The 18,750-nt window shown below is 43.2% G+C and overlaps 1 protein-coding gene across 1 annotated transcript; it reads left to right on the top strand.

Annotated features, from left to right (window-relative positions):
- Positions 1 to 486: 486 nt before the first annotated feature.
- Positions 487 to 18,750, top strand: LOC135244479 (cGMP-dependent protein kinase 2). The gene is made up of 18 exons (XM_064316800.1): positions 487 to 1,116; positions 3,008 to 3,174; positions 3,903 to 4,016; positions 5,243 to 5,348; positions 5,607 to 5,670; positions 5,850 to 5,927; positions 6,385 to 6,479; positions 6,875 to 6,943; positions 7,502 to 7,600; positions 8,273 to 8,423; positions 9,082 to 9,218; positions 11,607 to 11,696; positions 13,597 to 13,738; positions 14,080 to 14,243; positions 15,260 to 15,382; positions 16,019 to 16,081; positions 17,518 to 17,584; positions 18,119 to 18,750. The coding sequence occupies exons 1-18, from the start codon at positions 620 to 622 to the stop codon at positions 18,212 to 18,214; spliced, it is 2,322 nt and encodes a 773-aa protein (XP_064172870.1). The 5' UTR covers positions 487 to 619; the 3' UTR covers positions 18,215 to 18,750.

Raw genomic sequence — 18,750 nt, 5'->3', positions numbered from 1 at the left:
CCTGTAGAGTTTTCCATTTAGAGCAATGGGGCAACATATAGGCTGTTCTCTCCTCACAGTCTATATGAATTGTGCGTGACTACGACAGTGCAGTGTTTGAGAGAGCGCGCTGTGAAGGGGGGGACCTGCTTATAGAGTTCTCACACACACTGAGTGTACGGGACGTTTCGGTAAAATATTGCAAATTTTGTGCGCTTCCTCACATGCAAATTTAGATAATTATTACATTAGATCACATTACATAATCATTGATAGCCTATTCCATGATAAAAACCTTTGGGTGTCCTCCACAAGCTAGAAGGCTTCCTAGTAAGATGATCTGAATTTTTATTTATTTATTTACTTATTTATTTTTCTCGCTTCAAAATTTAGCGTATTAACATTCATTTTAATCTCTGTCTAAACACAACGTACTATTTTAGCTTTAGCACTATAGATACAATGAATAGGCTACAAATTAATATATATTTTAAACCAATTACGTTGTCCATGGAAACCACTTTGAGATTTTCACTGCACAAATAAAAAGCATCATTGCTGGCAACAGTACTGCTTGATACCTGCAGTACATAACATGCCTTTTTAACGATGTGCCTTTTATTTTTTAAAGGGCTTTCCTATGGTGTCCAGCCAACGGCACGCCATGGGCAACGGTTCGATCAAAACCCCGCGACTGGAGGAGAGCTGCATGGCCTCCAGCCTGAAGGAACCGGCGGCCTGGGAGGCAGAGGCGGCGGCGGAGCCCCTGAAAGCTCGCGTGGCGCGCCTGGAGGATGAGCTGAGCCAGCGGGAGGAGCAGCTGCGAGCGCGGGAGCAGGAGCTGCGCGCCCTGCGGAAGGAGCTCGCCGCCAAGGTGTCGCAGATCGACAAGCTCCAGGACGCCATCGGCTACAACAGCCTGGGCCGGTCGCCGCCGGCCCCGCTGCGGCCCAGCCGCCGGCTGCTGAGCGTCATCAACCAGGGCCCCAGCCGCTTCCACCGCGTGGCCGTGGAGGTGCACCGCCGGCTCAAGGCCAAGGAGGGCGTGTCCGCCGAGCCCACCTCCGCCCGCTACTGCGGCGGGTTCAAGGCCCAGCACCTGTCCTTCGAGCGGGCGCGCGTCCGCAAGGACTCCAGGTGAGGGGGCGTGGCTAACGGAAATCACCTGTATGATATATCGGAAACATATGGATTTTTTTTCACGCATAGAAAATTCGAACATATATTGATATGTATTTAAAATAACATGCATTGCAATATATAAAGTGGCAATGATTTGTAAAATGCGTCTTTGGACCTCACTAACTTCAACCCCGTGTAGGTCCATTGTATAACAAAATGACACTAAAGACAGGACCCCCCCCAACCCCCCTCAAAGAAAAAAACCATTACATTACTCATGCTATATTTGGCCACATACTGTGAAGTGTCGCCATATATTGACAAAATTATTTTCTGCTCAGGACAATCGAAGAAGTTAAAATAAGGCAGCACAATTATTCACCCCAAAAGTTAATTAGTTTAATTTATGTGTAGAAAAAAAAACAAAAAAACATTTTTGCCCACATCTCCAAGGCTGAATCAGGGTTCGCAATGTGTCAAATGTATATTTTAGGGGTTAATAAGTGTGTGCAGACTTATTTTAAAGGGAGAGTCCACCTGTTGACAGTCATTATGAGCAACAATTTAAACCACATTCTTTAATCTGTACTTGCTGTTTGACGTGACTGTATTCTGAAGCTCATGTATTCAATATGACAAATATGCCAATGGCACACACTAAGGGAAGACATATTTTTGAGCCAGCAATGTCATAGTATTGATCCATTGAATTTACAAACAAGGAGTTCAGCAAATAACAAAAAATGCGGAAAAAAAATGAATTTTTTGAAAATGGTGGTTTCTGTTTTATTATTATTATTTTTGCTATGGTGGTTCTGTTTAAACGTATGTTCCCTGTGGTGGTCTGCACCTCAAACCTATATGCATATGCATATTCCATTCTTTAAGGGGTATGCCCACAGAGTAGATATGATGTTTGGGGTTTTTCCCTTTTACAACAGTAACTTTCTGCTGGGGTAACTGGGGTAACTGGGGTGACTGCCTTTTCTGGGTAAAAAAAGAAGGTCCCAGCAAGCCTTTGTAGTGGCAGCAACCAGAAGAAGAATTAAAAGCTCACATTAACATAATACACCCGGAGAAATGAAACGGTAGAAGGGGACGACAAAAGCCAGTCCCATGTATATGCATAGGGTAGATAATTACAGCTTTAATTAACAAGGCATTCGCTGCCCTGCTGCTACTCTTATAGACTAATGCATTCACAAGTGCCAGCTTGGCGGATTTCTCCCCATTCTTTCAGATGTGCAAATGAGAAGCCTCCTGTTCCGGAGAACCGCCGCGTAAAAACAAGCCACCTTAAAGATGGCGGTCTCAGTTTCATACGAGCTCATCAGTTTTAACTGCGTGCAGCACGGTATAGGCAAGCTTGTAAAAACCAGCCCCCCCCCCCCAATACTGTATGTGTGCATATGTTTTATGCATATTTTAAGTGCCTATTACCACAAGGAATGTGAAAGCAGGGAAACGCAATTGCAACAATTTCATTTTCACAAAATGGCAGTTTAATCAGGCAATTCTTGAAGATGTATTTGGATTTCCCAGGAGAAAGATGAATTTTGAAACCGTAATGGTTTCCATTATTTTCCCAACTTTGACACTACACAGTTTTTTCAAAGCATAACAAAATGGGGTATTGGGAAATGGGGCCTTTCAAAGGTGAACACCTAAAGCTGCTAGATCACTTCAGTAACAAACCCATCACAAACTCCAGTGTACAGCATTCCCTTGATTATGAGAAGTTGATTTATTTACAGAATACACATTATGCAGTAAATGTCAGAAAGCAAATTCAAGATGCTCACGCGTCTCTCCCATTCTGTTTTGGGCAGGCGTGTCTCATTTTGTACAGTCATGGACTGACAAATTGTGGTCCTTTTCCTTTTCCTCTCTCCCCTGCTACTACCAGCACCAAAAAGCTGATCAACGATGCCATCATGAACAACGACTTCCTGAAGAAGCTGGAGCCCCAGCACATGCGGGAGATGGTGGACTGCATGTACGAGAAGATCTACACCGAGGACCAGCTGGTCATCCAGGAAGGGGAGCCGGGGAACCACCTCTACGTGCTGGCAGGTCATATACAGAGCTCTTATTCTTCTCTCACGCCTCTCTCTCTCTCTCTCTCTCTCTCCATGCCTGCGCTTATAAAATGCGTGCAAAATGTAATGGTGCTTTGGGTCGGCGTGGTGCTAGCCAGCAACCACCTATTAGACCGTTGGTCCACCAGCTGTCGTGGCAACTGCTGTTTCTGACAGCAGTCCTATAGGTGCTTTGCTTGCTGGAAGGTGGACACCGTGTATTTAAAAGAAGAAGAAAAAAAAAAGCCCTCACACACTATGTTCACGCTGTGCATTAAAACTGTGAAGTAGCTGCCATTTTGCGCTATGTTTACCACAGTATACGAATGCTCAATTTAATAAAATACAACTTTTGATGGTTTTAACTTTCAAAAGGCTTCTTTAGCCTTTCACATTTCTGTTTATATCGTCTGCATTCCTCAGAAAAGACAGATCAGTATAATGCAGCAGCACCAAATGGCAGGGAGCTGGTGAATATTTAATTAGAAAAAAATGCACTTAGACAAGGATTCTGCCATGGTTAGCATGTTTACTGTTTCTGCTTCTATTACTGTTTAATATTACTGATATTTGCTATTGCTCTCACTACTATTTTACTGTTGCAGTTATTGTTTACTCTTGCTGAGTTACTGTTAAAGGCCTGTATTGTATGATTTATAATATAAGTCACTGTATGCTTTGTGCTGTTGAATTCCTGACGGACATCGCTGTGTCATGCTGTAGATGGCTTGCTGGAAGTCATACAGAATGGCAAGTTACTTGGGCAGATGCGTACGGGGACAGCATTTGGGGAGTTGGCCATACTGTACAACTGCAAGAGGACCGCCTCAGTCAAAGGTGAGAGGGACCTGCCATGCACCCATAGTTTTTAATTGTAACATAATCCCTCCCCCCCCTCCCCCCCCGCCATTGACACAACTACATAAGTGCAGGAGACTGCAGTCCTGGAGGGCTAAAGTGTCTTGATTTTTTGGGGTATTTCACCAATTCAGTCCACAAATCATGGCCTACATTTCCTGCTAATTGAAAGGAATATTTAAAGGGCATTTGCTCTCAGTGTTGTTTGTGATAATGGCTGTGTACATTGGTTTTAACATGTGTCCGGTACAGGAATACATGCAAATGTGCAGCAAGTGTTTTGCCTTCTTCCTATCACCATAGAATGCCTGGAAGAACAGATCTGTTGTTTCCTCTTAAAACACTAAGGGTTAAACTCAAGCTGTGGCCTGTCTGTCTGCGAGAATTTATAAGCAAGGAATCCCCCGTGTTGTGTATTCTGTGTAGGGGAATTGAGGCATTTGATTTTTGTGGCTTATCCATGTGTGAAACACAAGCACACAGCTCATCAAAGCAGTCATATGGATATTTGAAGACCCACTAATGAATACTACAATTTACATTTCAAAGTACAATGAGCAGAGAAGTTTATCTCAAGAGTGTTCAGTCCATACCTGCATATGCTTTGCTTAGAATTTAACCATATTTTAAAACTGCTTTTTTCCCTTCATCTATAAGCACAGTTGGTGAATATAGTTTTGATGCACTGAATTGTCTTCAGAGTCATTTTCATTTTGCTATTAATATTTTCAGTTTGTATTTGTATGGTGCATCAGCTATGTTCAAATATTGAATCAAGGTACTGGGAAAACAATATAGAAATTCTACATTATGTACAAAGTAATGATGTGGCAAAAGCTTAATATTTTATGTGTCCAAAATATTTTATGAACAGAGGATATTAAGAGGCCATTCTTTGGTTTCTATATTTCTCCGAAATGATTTAAAATAGAATAAATCATTTTTCCGGGTAAAGCATATTAAGGTTTAAGGTTTATTTTATTTAAGAAAGGGACAGTGCACATTAATGAACATGAGAACTTAGATGCACCATGTAAATGTGCCAGATTTAGCCGTACAGGCTAATTTTCATCTGTAGTCCCTGGGCAGGTTGATGGTTTAATTGTATATCATGTATCGTGCTCTGTTACTATGTACTGCATGTACTGCAGAGTTGGTGGTGTATGAGGTCTTTGGCATGCTGAACTCTCTCTCTCTCTGAACAGCCGTTTACCAGTCCCATATCTGGGCCCTGGACCGACAGATGTTTCAGAGCATCATGATGAGGTCCACACAGGCCCGAAATGAAGAATACTTCAGCTTCCTGCGCAGGTAAATCCACCCGGAGATACTTACTCTGTACCAGGGAGAGTGGTCGCCATGTTTGTTTGAGATTATTAAGCACATATCAAATCAATAGCCTTTACAACGCTGATTTATAGTATATTGGTACAAAATACATTCCTTGGTTTCTTGCAGTACAATGCTTGATGCCTTTTAAGCATGCTTTTTCATTCTTTTTCTGAATATATTTCTTTATCTAGAGTGACTATGTAATAAATTGCTATTTTCTGTTGCCCGATCCTATAGTGTGTCTCTACTAAAAGACTTGCCAGAGGAGAAGCTTTCAAAGATTGTTGACTGTCTGGAAGTGGTAAGTGTTTTTTCATCTAAGAAAATATATAATGATTGACTTAAAAAAAAAATTTCAATAAAATTATTCACTCTTTTTGGTCTTGAGAAAATCAATGTGTGTGCGTGTGTGTGTGTGTGTGCACGTCTGTGAGCACAAGTGTATACTACATGATAATGATTACCATACATTACTGTCAGGACTACTTTGATGAAGGGGAATACATCATCCGCGAGGGAGAAGAAGGGAACACATTCTTCATTATAGCCAAAGGACAGGTAAGGCAACAGGGCACAACAAAAGCACAAATCAGTTGCCCTTACCAGACTGATTTTTGGCCACTTATGCATCCAGGGGCACCACATTGGGCCCCACCGCCCCAGAAAATCCTATGTTGTAATATTTTTGAGGCCCCTTGTCAGTCAGGGGCCTCGGAATTGTCCTAACTACCCCCCCCCACCACCCACCACCACGCACATTAGGCGCCCCTGGGTACACCCAACAGAATAGTTCCCTTCAGTAAAAATGCCATAGAAATTTGCCTGAGGGAATGTAATTAAATGATATTTCTCCTTGGTTTAACGGACACCTTTGTGAAGTGAGAAACAGCAGGGTATTTTACTAACGCAGTCTCCTCAGATGTTTTTTATAAAAAAGGTACAATAGTAGAGCCACAGCTGGGATTTGTTCCTGCTACGTGCGAGTTATAAAACCTGGTCTCGGTTCTTTTGGCAGGTGTCTGTCACACAAACCACAGAGGGCTGCCTGGAGCCCCAGGAGATAAAGACTCTGGGCGTAGGGGACTACTTTGGGGAGAAAGCGCTCATCAGGTACCGTAACTTCAGCCTTATGGGAAGTCACAGCTAACGACTGATTCTGTTTCTGCACCAATGGCGGAGAGGTATATAAAGTTAATAGCAAGAGTGCAAATGTGTCCTGTTTACGATGTAAAAAAGAAGCATTGGCAAAACATCGTTTTAGACCACAGTCTTACTGCAATGGTAGATACACCAGTGAGACTTAACATACTATATAATATGTTTACTATAGAACATCAGAGGCCCTTATCCCTTAACCATGTAGGCAGATGGATTTTTAGGGCCATACAGTGCAGCTCCTTAGCAACTTGGCCACATTACCACCCACAGTTGGCATACCAGCGGATGGCCAAGCCTGCTATTTATTTATGTAAATGTGACTTTGGGATTACAATTCTGCTTTGCAGCGAGGATGTCCGCTCGGCAAACATCATCTCCAAGGAGAACGACACGCAGTGCCTAGTGGTGGACAGAGAGTGAGTGCTTCTGTCACCTTCCTGCAATGTGTACCTTGGCACGACTCTCAACACTGAACGTAGCCCTAAATCAACCTATGCACAATGTCAGTAAAAGGACTTTCACAATGTCAGTTTTTTCCCCCAAAGGTACATATGTTAATAATTACAATTAGCAATATAAATAATCCACAGTTGCGGTCTCAGAATTAAGGGGAAAAAATCACTATTTAGTTTATTTTTGAATAAAGGAGCTGGAGTGAAGTTTCTATTTTAGGACCAAGGCATTCTTAGTTAGGTGGCAGTGTAGTATAATGGCTAAAGCATTGGTCTTTTAACCTAAAGTTCACAGGTTCAATTCCCAGGTAGGACACTGCCGTTGTACCCTTGAGAAAGGTACATAACCTGCATTGCTTCAGTATAGATCCAGCTGTATAAATGGACACGTAAAACAATAATGCTACGTAAATGCTACGTAAAATGTTGTGTAAGTCGCTCTGGATAAGAGCGTCTCCTAAAAATGCCTGTAATTTGTAATAGTTTCACACGTGATGGGCTATTTTTTATTATTTTTTTCAGCAACTTCAACCAGATGGTGGGGACGTACGAGGAGCTGCAGGCCTACCTGAGGGAGTACGTGGAGCAGCTCTCCCGCGGCGACGAACAGAGGAACGCGATGTGAGTGCAGCTCGGAGGCGGAACGTTCTAGATCCCACGGTGACGGGCTTCGTCATTCTGTGGCAAAATATTATCAAGTGCACAAGGCGCACTGTGCACATCTTGTCTGTTTAGCCGTAGATCATAACTTAAGTCTCCTGTGAAATTTGTGCCTTGTACAAATACACAGGGACTTTAGGACATAGTTGTCATGAATGAAAATAAAAGGTTTTCTTATATTCTTTGTCTTGAATTATTGGCCATTGCTCCACACTATCCCAACAAAGGTTTTTTATGACCAATAAGCCCTAAGTATATTCTACCGAACTTGCTAACATTCAGTAATAATACAAATGCAACAGGGCTACATCTATTATCCAGCCTGAGACTAAAAGACTTAAAGCTTTGTGGGCAGCAGTGTAGTATAATGGGTAAGGAGCTGGTCTTGTAACCTGAAGGTCACAGGTTCGATTCCCGGGTAGGAAATTGAACCCTTGAGAAAGGTACTTAACCGGTATTGCTTCAGTTTATATCCAGCTGTATAAATGGATGCAATGTAAAAGTTGCGTAAGTCGCTCTGGATAAGAGCGTCTGCTAAATGCCTGTAATGTGATGTAAATGTAAAGCTAAATGAATGATACGTTGACCGACCCTAATTGACACTGCATTTCTTTTGCTGGGTTGTGTTAACAGGCCCCAGTCCCCGCAGGTGGACACCTCTCCTGAGGGCCGGGAGCTTCACAGGCTGCGGGAGAAGGTGCGCCACCTGCCGGCCGGCTCGCCGTTCCAGGAGCTGCAGGTGGTGGCCACCCTGGGCATGGGAGGCTTTGGCCGGGTGGAGCTGGTGAGCTTGTCCCTTGTGCTCTGCTACCGCACGTGTTCTTAAAGGAATGCTTTTTTTGTGGTTCGGTTAAATGTCTGCAGACAGGTGACTCATGGCGTAGCCTGTAGAGCACTGTCCACATGCTCATTACGAGCAGTTTCAATCAGGCAACGCGAGCTTTGTCGCGCGTCTCTCCCTCTCTCTTTCCCCTGTTCTTCCTGTCTCTCTACACTGTCCTGCCAAATAAAGCTGAATTTTTTTTTTTAAATGTCTGAAGACACACAACTTGGGTAGTGCACAAACTAAAAATTTAAATTTTTTAAATATTAAATTTATAATTTTCGATATTGCCCATTATTTACAAATACGTCTTTTCAGGGCTGTTTCTGTGATCTTCCAGGAAAGTGTTTTCTTGGGTAACAAACTTGTAATTTCACTTACCCAGAGGTTTATATTCAAATACTTAAAATAGTACGGAGTTCTTGCACAGAAATATCCTCGGCTTCTCAATAGATGTACTTATACATGACAACTGAAAGTTAAACTACTTTTTGGACATAAAATGTAAAAGATTTCGGAAAGTAGCGCTACGTGAAATTTTATGTAATATGCCAGAGGACAAAGAGGCAGACTTTGGGAAAGTGCCTGTTGCTTATCAAAGTTCCCATTTCACCTTTAGGTGAAACTGAAGGACGAGGACACGACATTTGCCTTGAAGTGCATCAAAAAGAAGCACATAGTGGAGACCAGACAGCAGGAGCACATCTACTCTGAGAAGAACATCCTGCAGCAGACTAATTCTCACTTCATCATCAGGTCAGACCGGTTTATCAGCTGTGCATATTTTCTCTTACTGTATGTCCCTGGATATTTAGTGAAGCAATCAGGATTGAAGACCTTGCCAAGCTGAATCTGCAAATGACTAAGTCCTGTACCCTCCATTTTAAAGTCAATATTAAGGAGTGAGAGTGAATGATAAATCAGAAAAAAAAAATTAAAAAGAGTGAAAGTAGATTTTTGTGGTTAATTCAACTGAATCACATTCAGCACCTTGGTAAATGTTTTTAGAGAAGGTCCTCATCAGGTATTGATGGGGTGGGGTGGGTATATACGATAAACTTCACCTTTGTGAAGACTAAGTGTTGATTTGTATGAATACGCTGTTATATAAAATGGTACAAATAATTTATGTATTGTGCATTGTCGAATGAACACGTTTTCATTAATATCCATACAATGCACAAAAGAGCATTTGAGGCAAGGAGGACTCAATTGTGGATTGCTGAGGCTGTGATGAGGATGTCATCATGTGGTTATTATGAAAATTGATATTTATTGTAACGTTGGAACAAATGAATAATACATTGTCTAAAAGAGTGACCTCCAACTGTTTCGCACAATGGCGGAGCGAATGGAGGTGACGGACGTAGCCGAACACTTTGCATCCCTTTCAGTTTCCCTTTTGAAAATACGCTAATGAATCAGTCCTTGGCAGGGTAACATTCAGTTTTATTCACACCAGAAATAACAGTCCTTATCCTCATGTCTATTGCTGCATCGGGCATTGCTCTCGGTCTGGCACTCTGTTTTAGACTCATATTTACAGCCGCCATGACAAGATTGTGTCCCACGGCTTGCTAAGCGGCAGCTACTATTGATAGAGGTGCGGAGACCATGTTCTGGTGAGTGATGTGTACGCAGGTAGCACATTCAATACCTTACAGTATTTGTAGCGGATAGTTTCAGCTGTCTTTACGTTTTCTTTTTCTCCTTACCTCCCACAATGGGTTTATAACTGTTCTTAATTATGTGGCAAGTTACTAGATTGAATATTGTTCACAGAAGAAATAACATACACATAGCACATGTTTGGTGATCTGTGTCAGATTTTGCTACATAGAAATGCTACGGGACGGATCAACAAAGATACCTCCCCAAGCTGCGAGCTCTCTAATTGATTAGTATGTTGGCATAGTAACAGACAGATGTGTGTTCCCATAGGCTCATTCTAACTGAAGCAGAGATGTGGTTGACTTGGGCGCTAGGGCCCTTGCCCACCCAAGCATGCCATGTAAGGACCTGACAATCCACCAGGGAAGCAGTTAGCACACGATTTTGGTTTTTTTTTTTTTACCCAGTAAACAGGGCACTTTCACCATCTGTATCATTCCGGAAGGGAAATGGGTTATACGTTTCGGCTACAATTTCACAGTGATGTTGACACAACGTCAAGCACTGAGAAAGGGCATTCACCACAAAGTAGGAATTACTTCTCCCTTACCCAAGGGGTTCCTTTCATGCGTCTTCCTAACCAGACGGGTGTTGCTAGGCAGTTTAGAAGGCGGTGATGTCACACTCTCACATCCGTGATTTATCTGACAGGTGACATTCGAGGACAAAGAGCGCCCCACAGCTACTCCTAAGGCTCTCAGGGGCAAAGAGTACTCCCATCCCAACCTCTCTCTCTCTCTCTCTCTCTCTCTCTCTCATATATATCGAAAGCATTCCAGGGGGCACCAGCTGGCTCAAACTTGCCCAAAGGAACTGAGAGCCACAACAGAAATTGTTTTAAGAGTCACCATCTTAGTTAAAGTGCCTCAGAACATCAAATGTACAACAAGCTTTGATTGATCTACGAGCGAGCAGCGTAGGATGAGCTTGCGGCCGATTACATCGGTGAGCTCAAGGTGTTAAATAAGCTGGATGCAAGGCTTAACGCATGCTCATCCTGTGGCAATAAAGAGCCTGTACAGAGAGGCTAAACTCAACATCTAGTCCTGTGAGCAACACTTTTAAAGGGCATCAGTGCCTTTATAATAAGTGGAAATACTTGCATGCCTATATTTCATAAATATATACACATCTACTGTATAAAGTAGTCCTTGATTCACAGTCTAAATTCCTTACAAAGTCAGAGTCCTAATACACACCAATGACTCTGCCTACTTTCAGGCATTCACATCATGATGGCACCTTTCCAGAGAGTACGCCATTTTCAATTTTAGGTTTAGATTTGCCGGGTTGTTTTTCCATTTATGTTTATTTTTTTATTTTTTTTTACTGGATTACTTTTTGATTGTTAATTTAATTGTTTATTTTCCCTTCTGACGTTTGAATCCCTGCGCTCTCTCTCTCTATCTGTGTGCGGCATCCCCTCAGTGCCCTGCTCCCGTTATTAACACGACGTTCCGGCTCCCGTTCCAGGTTATTCCGGACGTTCCGGGACGCCCGGTACGTGTACATGCTGCTGGAGGCCTGCCTCGGGGGGGAGCTGTGGAGCACGCTCAGGGACATGTGAGTGTAGGTCTCTTTTTTAAATAAATAAAAAAAGCGCTGCACCTCAAAACTACTGCACACGTAGTGGGGACATGGATTTCTTTCTGTTACAGCAAGAGTATTACAAAGCAGACCTGGGTCAAATACGTAAAAAAAGAATTTGTTTTGGATTCAAATACTTTTCTGTGCTCTATTGATCTTGCCTGGCGTAACTGAGCCTGCTAATATTATTATTAGTATTTCATTGGTTCCAATACACCAGACAAGATCAGTAAGCGTAGAAAAGTATTTGAATCCAAAACTAATACGTATTTGACCCAGGTCTGTCACAAAGTCTGTTTTTTTAACAAGTGCAGCGTCGGAATGATAGAAAAAAGGAAACTTTACTGAACTTGATTGAAAACGACAAACTTGATTGAAAATGGCATTAAATATAAGTACTTAATAAATATTTAGATTTAGAAGAACATAGGACAGTTGAAGTCAAGCATGGTGTGGGCTGCTAGGTACCTCACATTCCATTAAAACACTGTTCTAGAATGTTGATGGGGCCCATGATTCCAGTGTGTCCAGGCTGAGGCCAACAGTGTCACAGTGGGTGTGTTACTGGGCATTGCATCTCTGTGGGTCTTCGATTTTCATTTCATCGCACACCAGCGCCCCCTTCTGGTCAACACAGCACCCACCGTCTGCCTGTGTATGCTGCACATTAAGTGTCCACTTCTGACGAAATCTTTTGTCACATATTCCATTTGGATTTACAACTGTTCCATGTTCTGAGCAATTCAATCTGTGTATCTGCACACTGAAGGCCGCCCTCTTTTAACTTAGGAATTTCCTAGGAACAACCAGAATAAAACACCACGGAGAAAGGTCAACATCTGATGAATACACCAATTAACTGATGTGTTAACTGAATGAATTTTAAAAAATTAACTGACTTTTTTTGTTTTTGTTTTGATTGACAGATAGCCCTGTTGAACACTTTATAGAGAGCATTAATTCTCTGCACTCTCTTGCTTTCCTCAAAATGACAAACCCCAGCTAGCAAGCACGCAGTGGGGCCCAATTAGAAACCGGCTGTTCCATCAGCTGTCGACCCAACCAGCTTTTTTGCACTCTGCACTACAGTTAGGGCTACAAATAGACGGGTCAAATTGAGGCTGTCGAAGGCAGAAAATAGCCTGCTAATGGTCCGGCCGCTAGCCCGACCACTGGAGTGCCCAATTGCAAGACGCTGGAGTGCCGGCAGATTTAGCCAAAGACGGCCCATTAGGTGATTGCTTTGGGCCCACTTCGCTTAACCATAGTACTGCTGTCCTCAGTACAGAGTCGTGTAAGAACAAAATTTCCCACAATTCTTTTTTCACCTGCTTGCTACCTAAAACGTCTTGAATTTAAAACCCCCCGTTCATAAACATTTACCTAAGTTAAAATACAGCATGCATACGGACGGATGCCTTTTTGAGGCCCGTCTCAGCAAGCTTGCGGACTTGATTTCCATTTGGGACACTGCTTTTTGCACCCTGAATTGCCTCAGTAAAAATATACAGCTGTAGAAATGTAATGTATTCAAGTTGCTCTGGATAAGAATGTCTGCTATATGCCCAAAATATCTCCAACCTAGAACCGCTGTAATGTGTGCTACTTTTCCTGATTGTTCAGTACTTACTTGATGAATGGATGTGTCTGACTGCACAGGTAACTCACCGTACGTGGTTTCTTAGTGCTAGATAGGAGGCAGATTAATTGTAAAAATTCAACAAGAACACCAGCCAGAGCATGTAGTTTTCAAGGTCAGGTTGGGGGATCCCTGTGATAAGGGCTTCCAGGGTGCATGGCTTTGCTGACCGCAACAGTGAGCTGTATGTGAAGGGATGTAGCTTACGGCCTGTTTGTCCTGCTGTGTGTCTTGCAGGAGTTTCTTCGAGGAGTCCGTCGCTCGGTTCTGCATCGGCTGTGTCCTGGAGGCCTTCGACTACCTGCACGGACGGGGGGTGGTGTACCGTGACCTCAAGCCAGAGAACCTGCTACTGGACAGTCACGGCTACGTGAAAATGGTACCACGGCAGATACGGACTGCGGGGGGAGACTTTCATAGAATTTAATTCATGTCTCATATCCAATTTTAACTTAATTTATTCTCAGTGTTTTCTCAGATCAGGGAACCCAATGAATCTTTAATTACTGGATAATTGCAATCAACTATCGGAATATTTAACTTGCAAGAATTGTCATTTCCAAAATGCACAGATATGTTAGGCCATTAAGTAAAACAGACCTTTGCTAGAGTTTGTGGTTTACGTGCGTAAAGGGGAATAAGGTCTGCTAAGGCAGCCCGTGAGAATTCTCACTGTGACATCATCAGAAAGCAGTTGATCGTGTTGGTCTGTGTTTCCAGGCGGATTTCGGCTTCGCCAAGAAGATCGGCCTGGGGAAGAAAACCTGGACCTTCTGCGGCACGCCCGAGTACGTGGCCCCTGAGGTGATCATGAACAAGGGCCACGACTTTGGGGCCGACTGCTGGTCCCTGGGGATCCTCATCTTTGAGCTGCTCACGGGCAGGTAGGAAAGCACCCCCTCAGCACAGACACACGGGTCCTAAAATCATGAGATATTTCACTGTCGTTCTAGTGAGGAAGTACAGGAACAAATGATGAATTAATGCTAGAGACTCTTATGTGTAGCAATAACACAGTTAAGAATAAACAAGCAACGCCGGTTTTTATGGCAAATTTCAAGGGCGGTGTAAAGTCAACAGAGGGACTTGGGAGCAGCGTGGGCAATGCTCTGAAATTGCATGCATGACAGAGGCTCTCGACAGTGGCCTGTACAGGCCCTTCAGTCCAAATGAGCCAATTGGAATGAGCCATCAAGACACCATTCACGACCGATGCAGCTGAGATCACAGGAGGTTGCCAAGGTAACAGGGTTGAAAAGTGTGGAGGGAAGACGGTGAAGAGTACTGGACTTTACCGTCTTCTCTGTGCATCCATCTGGCTGACTATATGACCACGTTTCACAACTCCGCAGTTTTGATAATAAATTATTCATAGATGTACTCCTCATTAAACACCTAGGCCTCTTTTCGCCATGATATTTTCTAAGTCTGTTTTGGCTGTTTTGAATTCACAGTTTAGGTCGAGAACCCAATCAAGCAACGACCCATGATGATTATATAATCTGAAATAAATCTTTCCAGATATTTTGCCATTGTGCGATCCCATAATTTTAGTGGCAATCACCATAAAAATTATGATGGTTTATGGCGCATCAGTCATAACGTTCCACAAGGAGGGGGGACTGTCCCCATCTCATTGCACAAGAGTGACCCCTGTGGGCGATTAGGGTACTGCGTTCTGCCTGCACCAGCCTCGCATCCAGTGCAGTGACTGCACAACTCAGCAGGTAGACTGTTAAAATTACTAAACTCTCCAGAACTGAGAAAGATCTAAGATGAGAGATGGGCCTCCAAATGTGAACGGGCATTTAGAATCGCAAGGAAATGAGAAAAAATCAGGGGGATAAAACTGATTTAAAACCTGAACCGTTTTTTTCTTTTCCATTTTTTCCCCCCTCAGCCCCCCTTTCTCTGGATCAGACCCCATTAAAATCTACACCACGGTGCTACACGGGATTGAGAAAGTTGACTTTCCCAAGCGCATCAGCAAGCGACCGGAGGACCTTATCAGAAGACTGTGCAAGTGCGTTTCTCCACAAATGCCATTCAGTTTTCCTTGATGACTCAACAGTGTTGTGTGACTAACTAAATTTAGCTGAGGTAAAAGGAAGTAGGTCTGCATGTCTCTCTCTCTCTCTCTCTCTCTTTTAGTATCTGTTTATCCATCTTTCAGAACCTTGCTCCTTCAATTTCCATGGTTCTGTGGTTCTGCAATGTTAGCTGGTGACAGACTGCATTCCAGAATACTTTCAAGCTTTTTTCACATGGTTTTATGTGTCATTCTAATGTGTGTTATTATGTATTGTGCCAGGATTGTGCAGCTTGCTTTGTGCATCATATTAGCCCCAGTAACTTAATTTACAGAGTACATAAAAGTGTAGCCTACATAAACAGGCAGTTTTGTCAGAAATTGCTGGCTGGTCAGCACCCTACGCTGATGTCATGTGGCTGTGGTGCAGGGGTGTCCACTCTTATCCGCACTGTGACACCTGATTCTACTTATCAAGGTCTTGACTGAAGACCATGATTGGTCAATTAGTTGAATGAGGTGTCGTAGTGCTGGGCTGAAACACACACCTGCACCCACACCGGCCCTTTTCAGATAAGATCTGAGAGCTGGTTTAAAGTGTCTGATGCGTTTCTCCGCTCCCACACACAGGCTCAACCCAGCAGAGAGGCTGGGGAACAAGAAGAACGGGATCATCGACATCAAGAAGCACAAGTAATGTCCCGCATCACCCAAACAGCCAAGCGCCATGGCTCCCCAAACTCTTACCTCAAGGCTTCCTAAAATGCACACGCCTGTGGCTGAGGACCCCCCAAACTCTTCCCTCAAGGCCTCCTAAAATGCACACGCCTGTGGCTGAGGACCCCCCAATCAATAGATCCCCAGAAACGGATTTCTGTCCACACCTACATCCAACACCCACTACAGGCTGCTATACAGCTGTATTTAAGGCACTTGAACATGGACGCACGTCGTAAATTGTGATGTCTTATTATTACCAGTCTATATAAAACATCCAGCCATGTAGTACTATTTGTACAGTACAGAATGACTAGAGGCTCCCCTCGATTGGAAGTCCTGCTTCAAGCCGCCATCAGCCCCACAACTCCATGCCTAGTGAGACTGTATAGCCTGTTTTACAGAAAAGGTTCAGATACCAGACAGTGCAAATGCAAAACTTTGGGCTACTCTTAACTGTAGCAAAAAAAAAAAACAGGAGGCATATGCATTTTTAATCATTTATCAAGTGGTAAATGACCTAATGTTAGCTGGGCTGCTGAGTGAAAATAAATGAAATATTTTTTTGTTTTCATGGTCAGCTCCTGACCATGTGCAAAGGGTGTTTCATTCAGTTTAACGTGGGTTTTGAAATCTCAGAAACAATGACACACTGGTTGTATTAAAGGGCTTTGTACGCAACACAGCAGCTGTGATGTTTCCTCTGAATGAAACTGAATTGAAATGGCAGAGGAGGGATGAGACAGGATGTGTTGAGAGGGTTTAATGGGCAGAATACAAAACAGAGAGAAGGCTACAAACACACCGTCCTCATCGCCGAACAATACGCAGACACAACAACGGAAAACCCGGATGTTTCCGAGACAAGGACACTTCATGCAGACACTTCCCGTCGTCTGCTTTCAGGTCACTTAACGACGCGAAAGCGCTCTGTCTTTTTCAATACCCGTTTGTCTCTCGCTAATGACGCTGCTTTTAAACTAATGGCACACGTGTTAGCGTCCATTGCTAAATACACACAGTGCTGTCTCCTTCCAGTCACGCGCAGTAGTTAAGGGTTTTTGCAGTTTGCCATTTTTAATTTGTAGCCAGCTCAGCTGTGGTTAAATAGTGCTCAGGAGGTTGACTGAGGTCACGGGGGGATGTTGCACTTTGACGGGTTGGGTCAGGGCTAAAGACCGGGGTCCTGATACTTTCTTTGCCTTATGGGGTGACATAGCTCAGGAGGTAAGACCGATTATCTGGCAGTCGGAGGGTTGCCGGTTCAAACCCCGCTCTGGGCGTGTCGAAGTGTCCTTGAGCAAGACACCTAACCCCTAACTGCTCTGGCGAATGACAGGCATCAATTGTAAAGCGCTTTGGATAAAAGCGCTATATAAATGCAGTCCATTTACCATTTACCATTTATCTAGGTGGTTCCAGGGATTCAACTGGGAAGGACTGAGACGCCAGAAGCTGACATCCCCTCTAAAGAGAGAGGTGAAGTATTTTCATTCTGCATAGAGAGGATTTCTTACCCAGCTCCTGGAACAGAAACACCCCATATCACATAAAGATAAGTGGAACTCAAGTTCAGTTAAACAGATATATTAACTGGGTAACTACGTGCAGAGACACTTGATGGTAGCTTCATTAGCGGTGTTCATGCCATTCATAATTCATGAATATGAAAAATTGTTTATGAGACAGTTAATGTTAATTGTTATGAGTAATGATAGATGCCATGTTCATGTTAAGAAGGGACAGGGCATCAGCAGCTTCCGTATCAGTTATGCAGTGACAGTAAGCTACATAAGCTTGCTTTATCTCAACATTGATCTTATCAGCGAAACTACATATACAAACATAAAACCATATCAAGTTCAATATAAAAACAAAAACTATTTTTCCTCGGTTCATACTATCAAATCTAAATGTGAGCGCGTATTATTTCAAGGAATGTTTTATTTTATTATATGAATAACTTATTTAGCTAGCTTTTTAACTTCAAGTCGGCTGTGGTGTTCTTTCTAGCTGAAGGGCCCATTGGACCACAGCCATTTTGATATCTTCCCCCCTGAAGCAGAGGAACCCCCAGATGAACTGTCTGGCTGGGATAAGGACTTCTGAGACCCCTGGACACACACATACAGTCCGACCCCAAGGAGGAGCTTTTACCTTCCAATCCAGCACTTCTCTCAGCAACATCTCATTGGATGAGGACAACTATCAACCAACATGGATGAGACAATGAGAGACCTAAACTGTGTCTGGGAGGACAACACACAAGGATTTGAGGAGACGTCTTTTGATACTTTCGTTCAGAGCAGAAGTGGGAGTGACGGGGAAAAGGGTAACAGAATATCACTCCAAGCACCACAGTGACAGGGACGACCCTCTTAGTGAAAGCTTTCACACAATATGTTTGTATCAAAATACCTAGCCTCAGGACACAGAGGGTAAGTATTAATCTGCATCGGCATGGTTACTGCATTAATCTGTATCGGCATAGTTACTGCAGCATAGTTACCACATTAATCTGTATCGGCATAGTTACTGCAGCATAGTTACCGCATTAATCTGTATCGGCGTAGTTACTGCAGCATAGTTACCACATTAATCTGTATCGGCATAGTAACCACATTAATCTGTATCAGCATAGTTAC

Source organism: Anguilla rostrata, chromosome 18 (assembly GCF_018555375.3).
Source record: "Anguilla rostrata isolate EN2019 chromosome 18, ASM1855537v3, whole genome shotgun sequence".
NCBI lineage: Eukaryota > Metazoa > Chordata > Actinopteri > Anguilliformes > Anguillidae > Anguilla > Anguilla rostrata.
The sequence above is the reverse complement of the archived record's forward strand: the minus strand, read 5'-3'. Positions and strand labels throughout refer to the sequence as shown.

Excerpts from the sequence above, each read along its gene's own strand:
- LOC135244479 (XM_064316800.1), top strand. The coding sequence starts at position 620 with ATGGTGTCCAGCCAACGGCACGCCATGGGCAACGGTTCGATCAAAACC. Across the intron at positions 4,017-5,242 it reads GAGGACCGCCTCAGTCAAAG|CCGTTTACCAGTCCCATATC; the intron begins GTGAGAGGGACC and ends CTCTCTGAACAG. Across the intron at positions 17,585-18,118 it reads CATCCCCTCTAAAGAGAGAG|CTGAAGGGCCCATTGGACCA; the intron begins GTGAAGTATTTT and ends TGTTCTTTCTAG.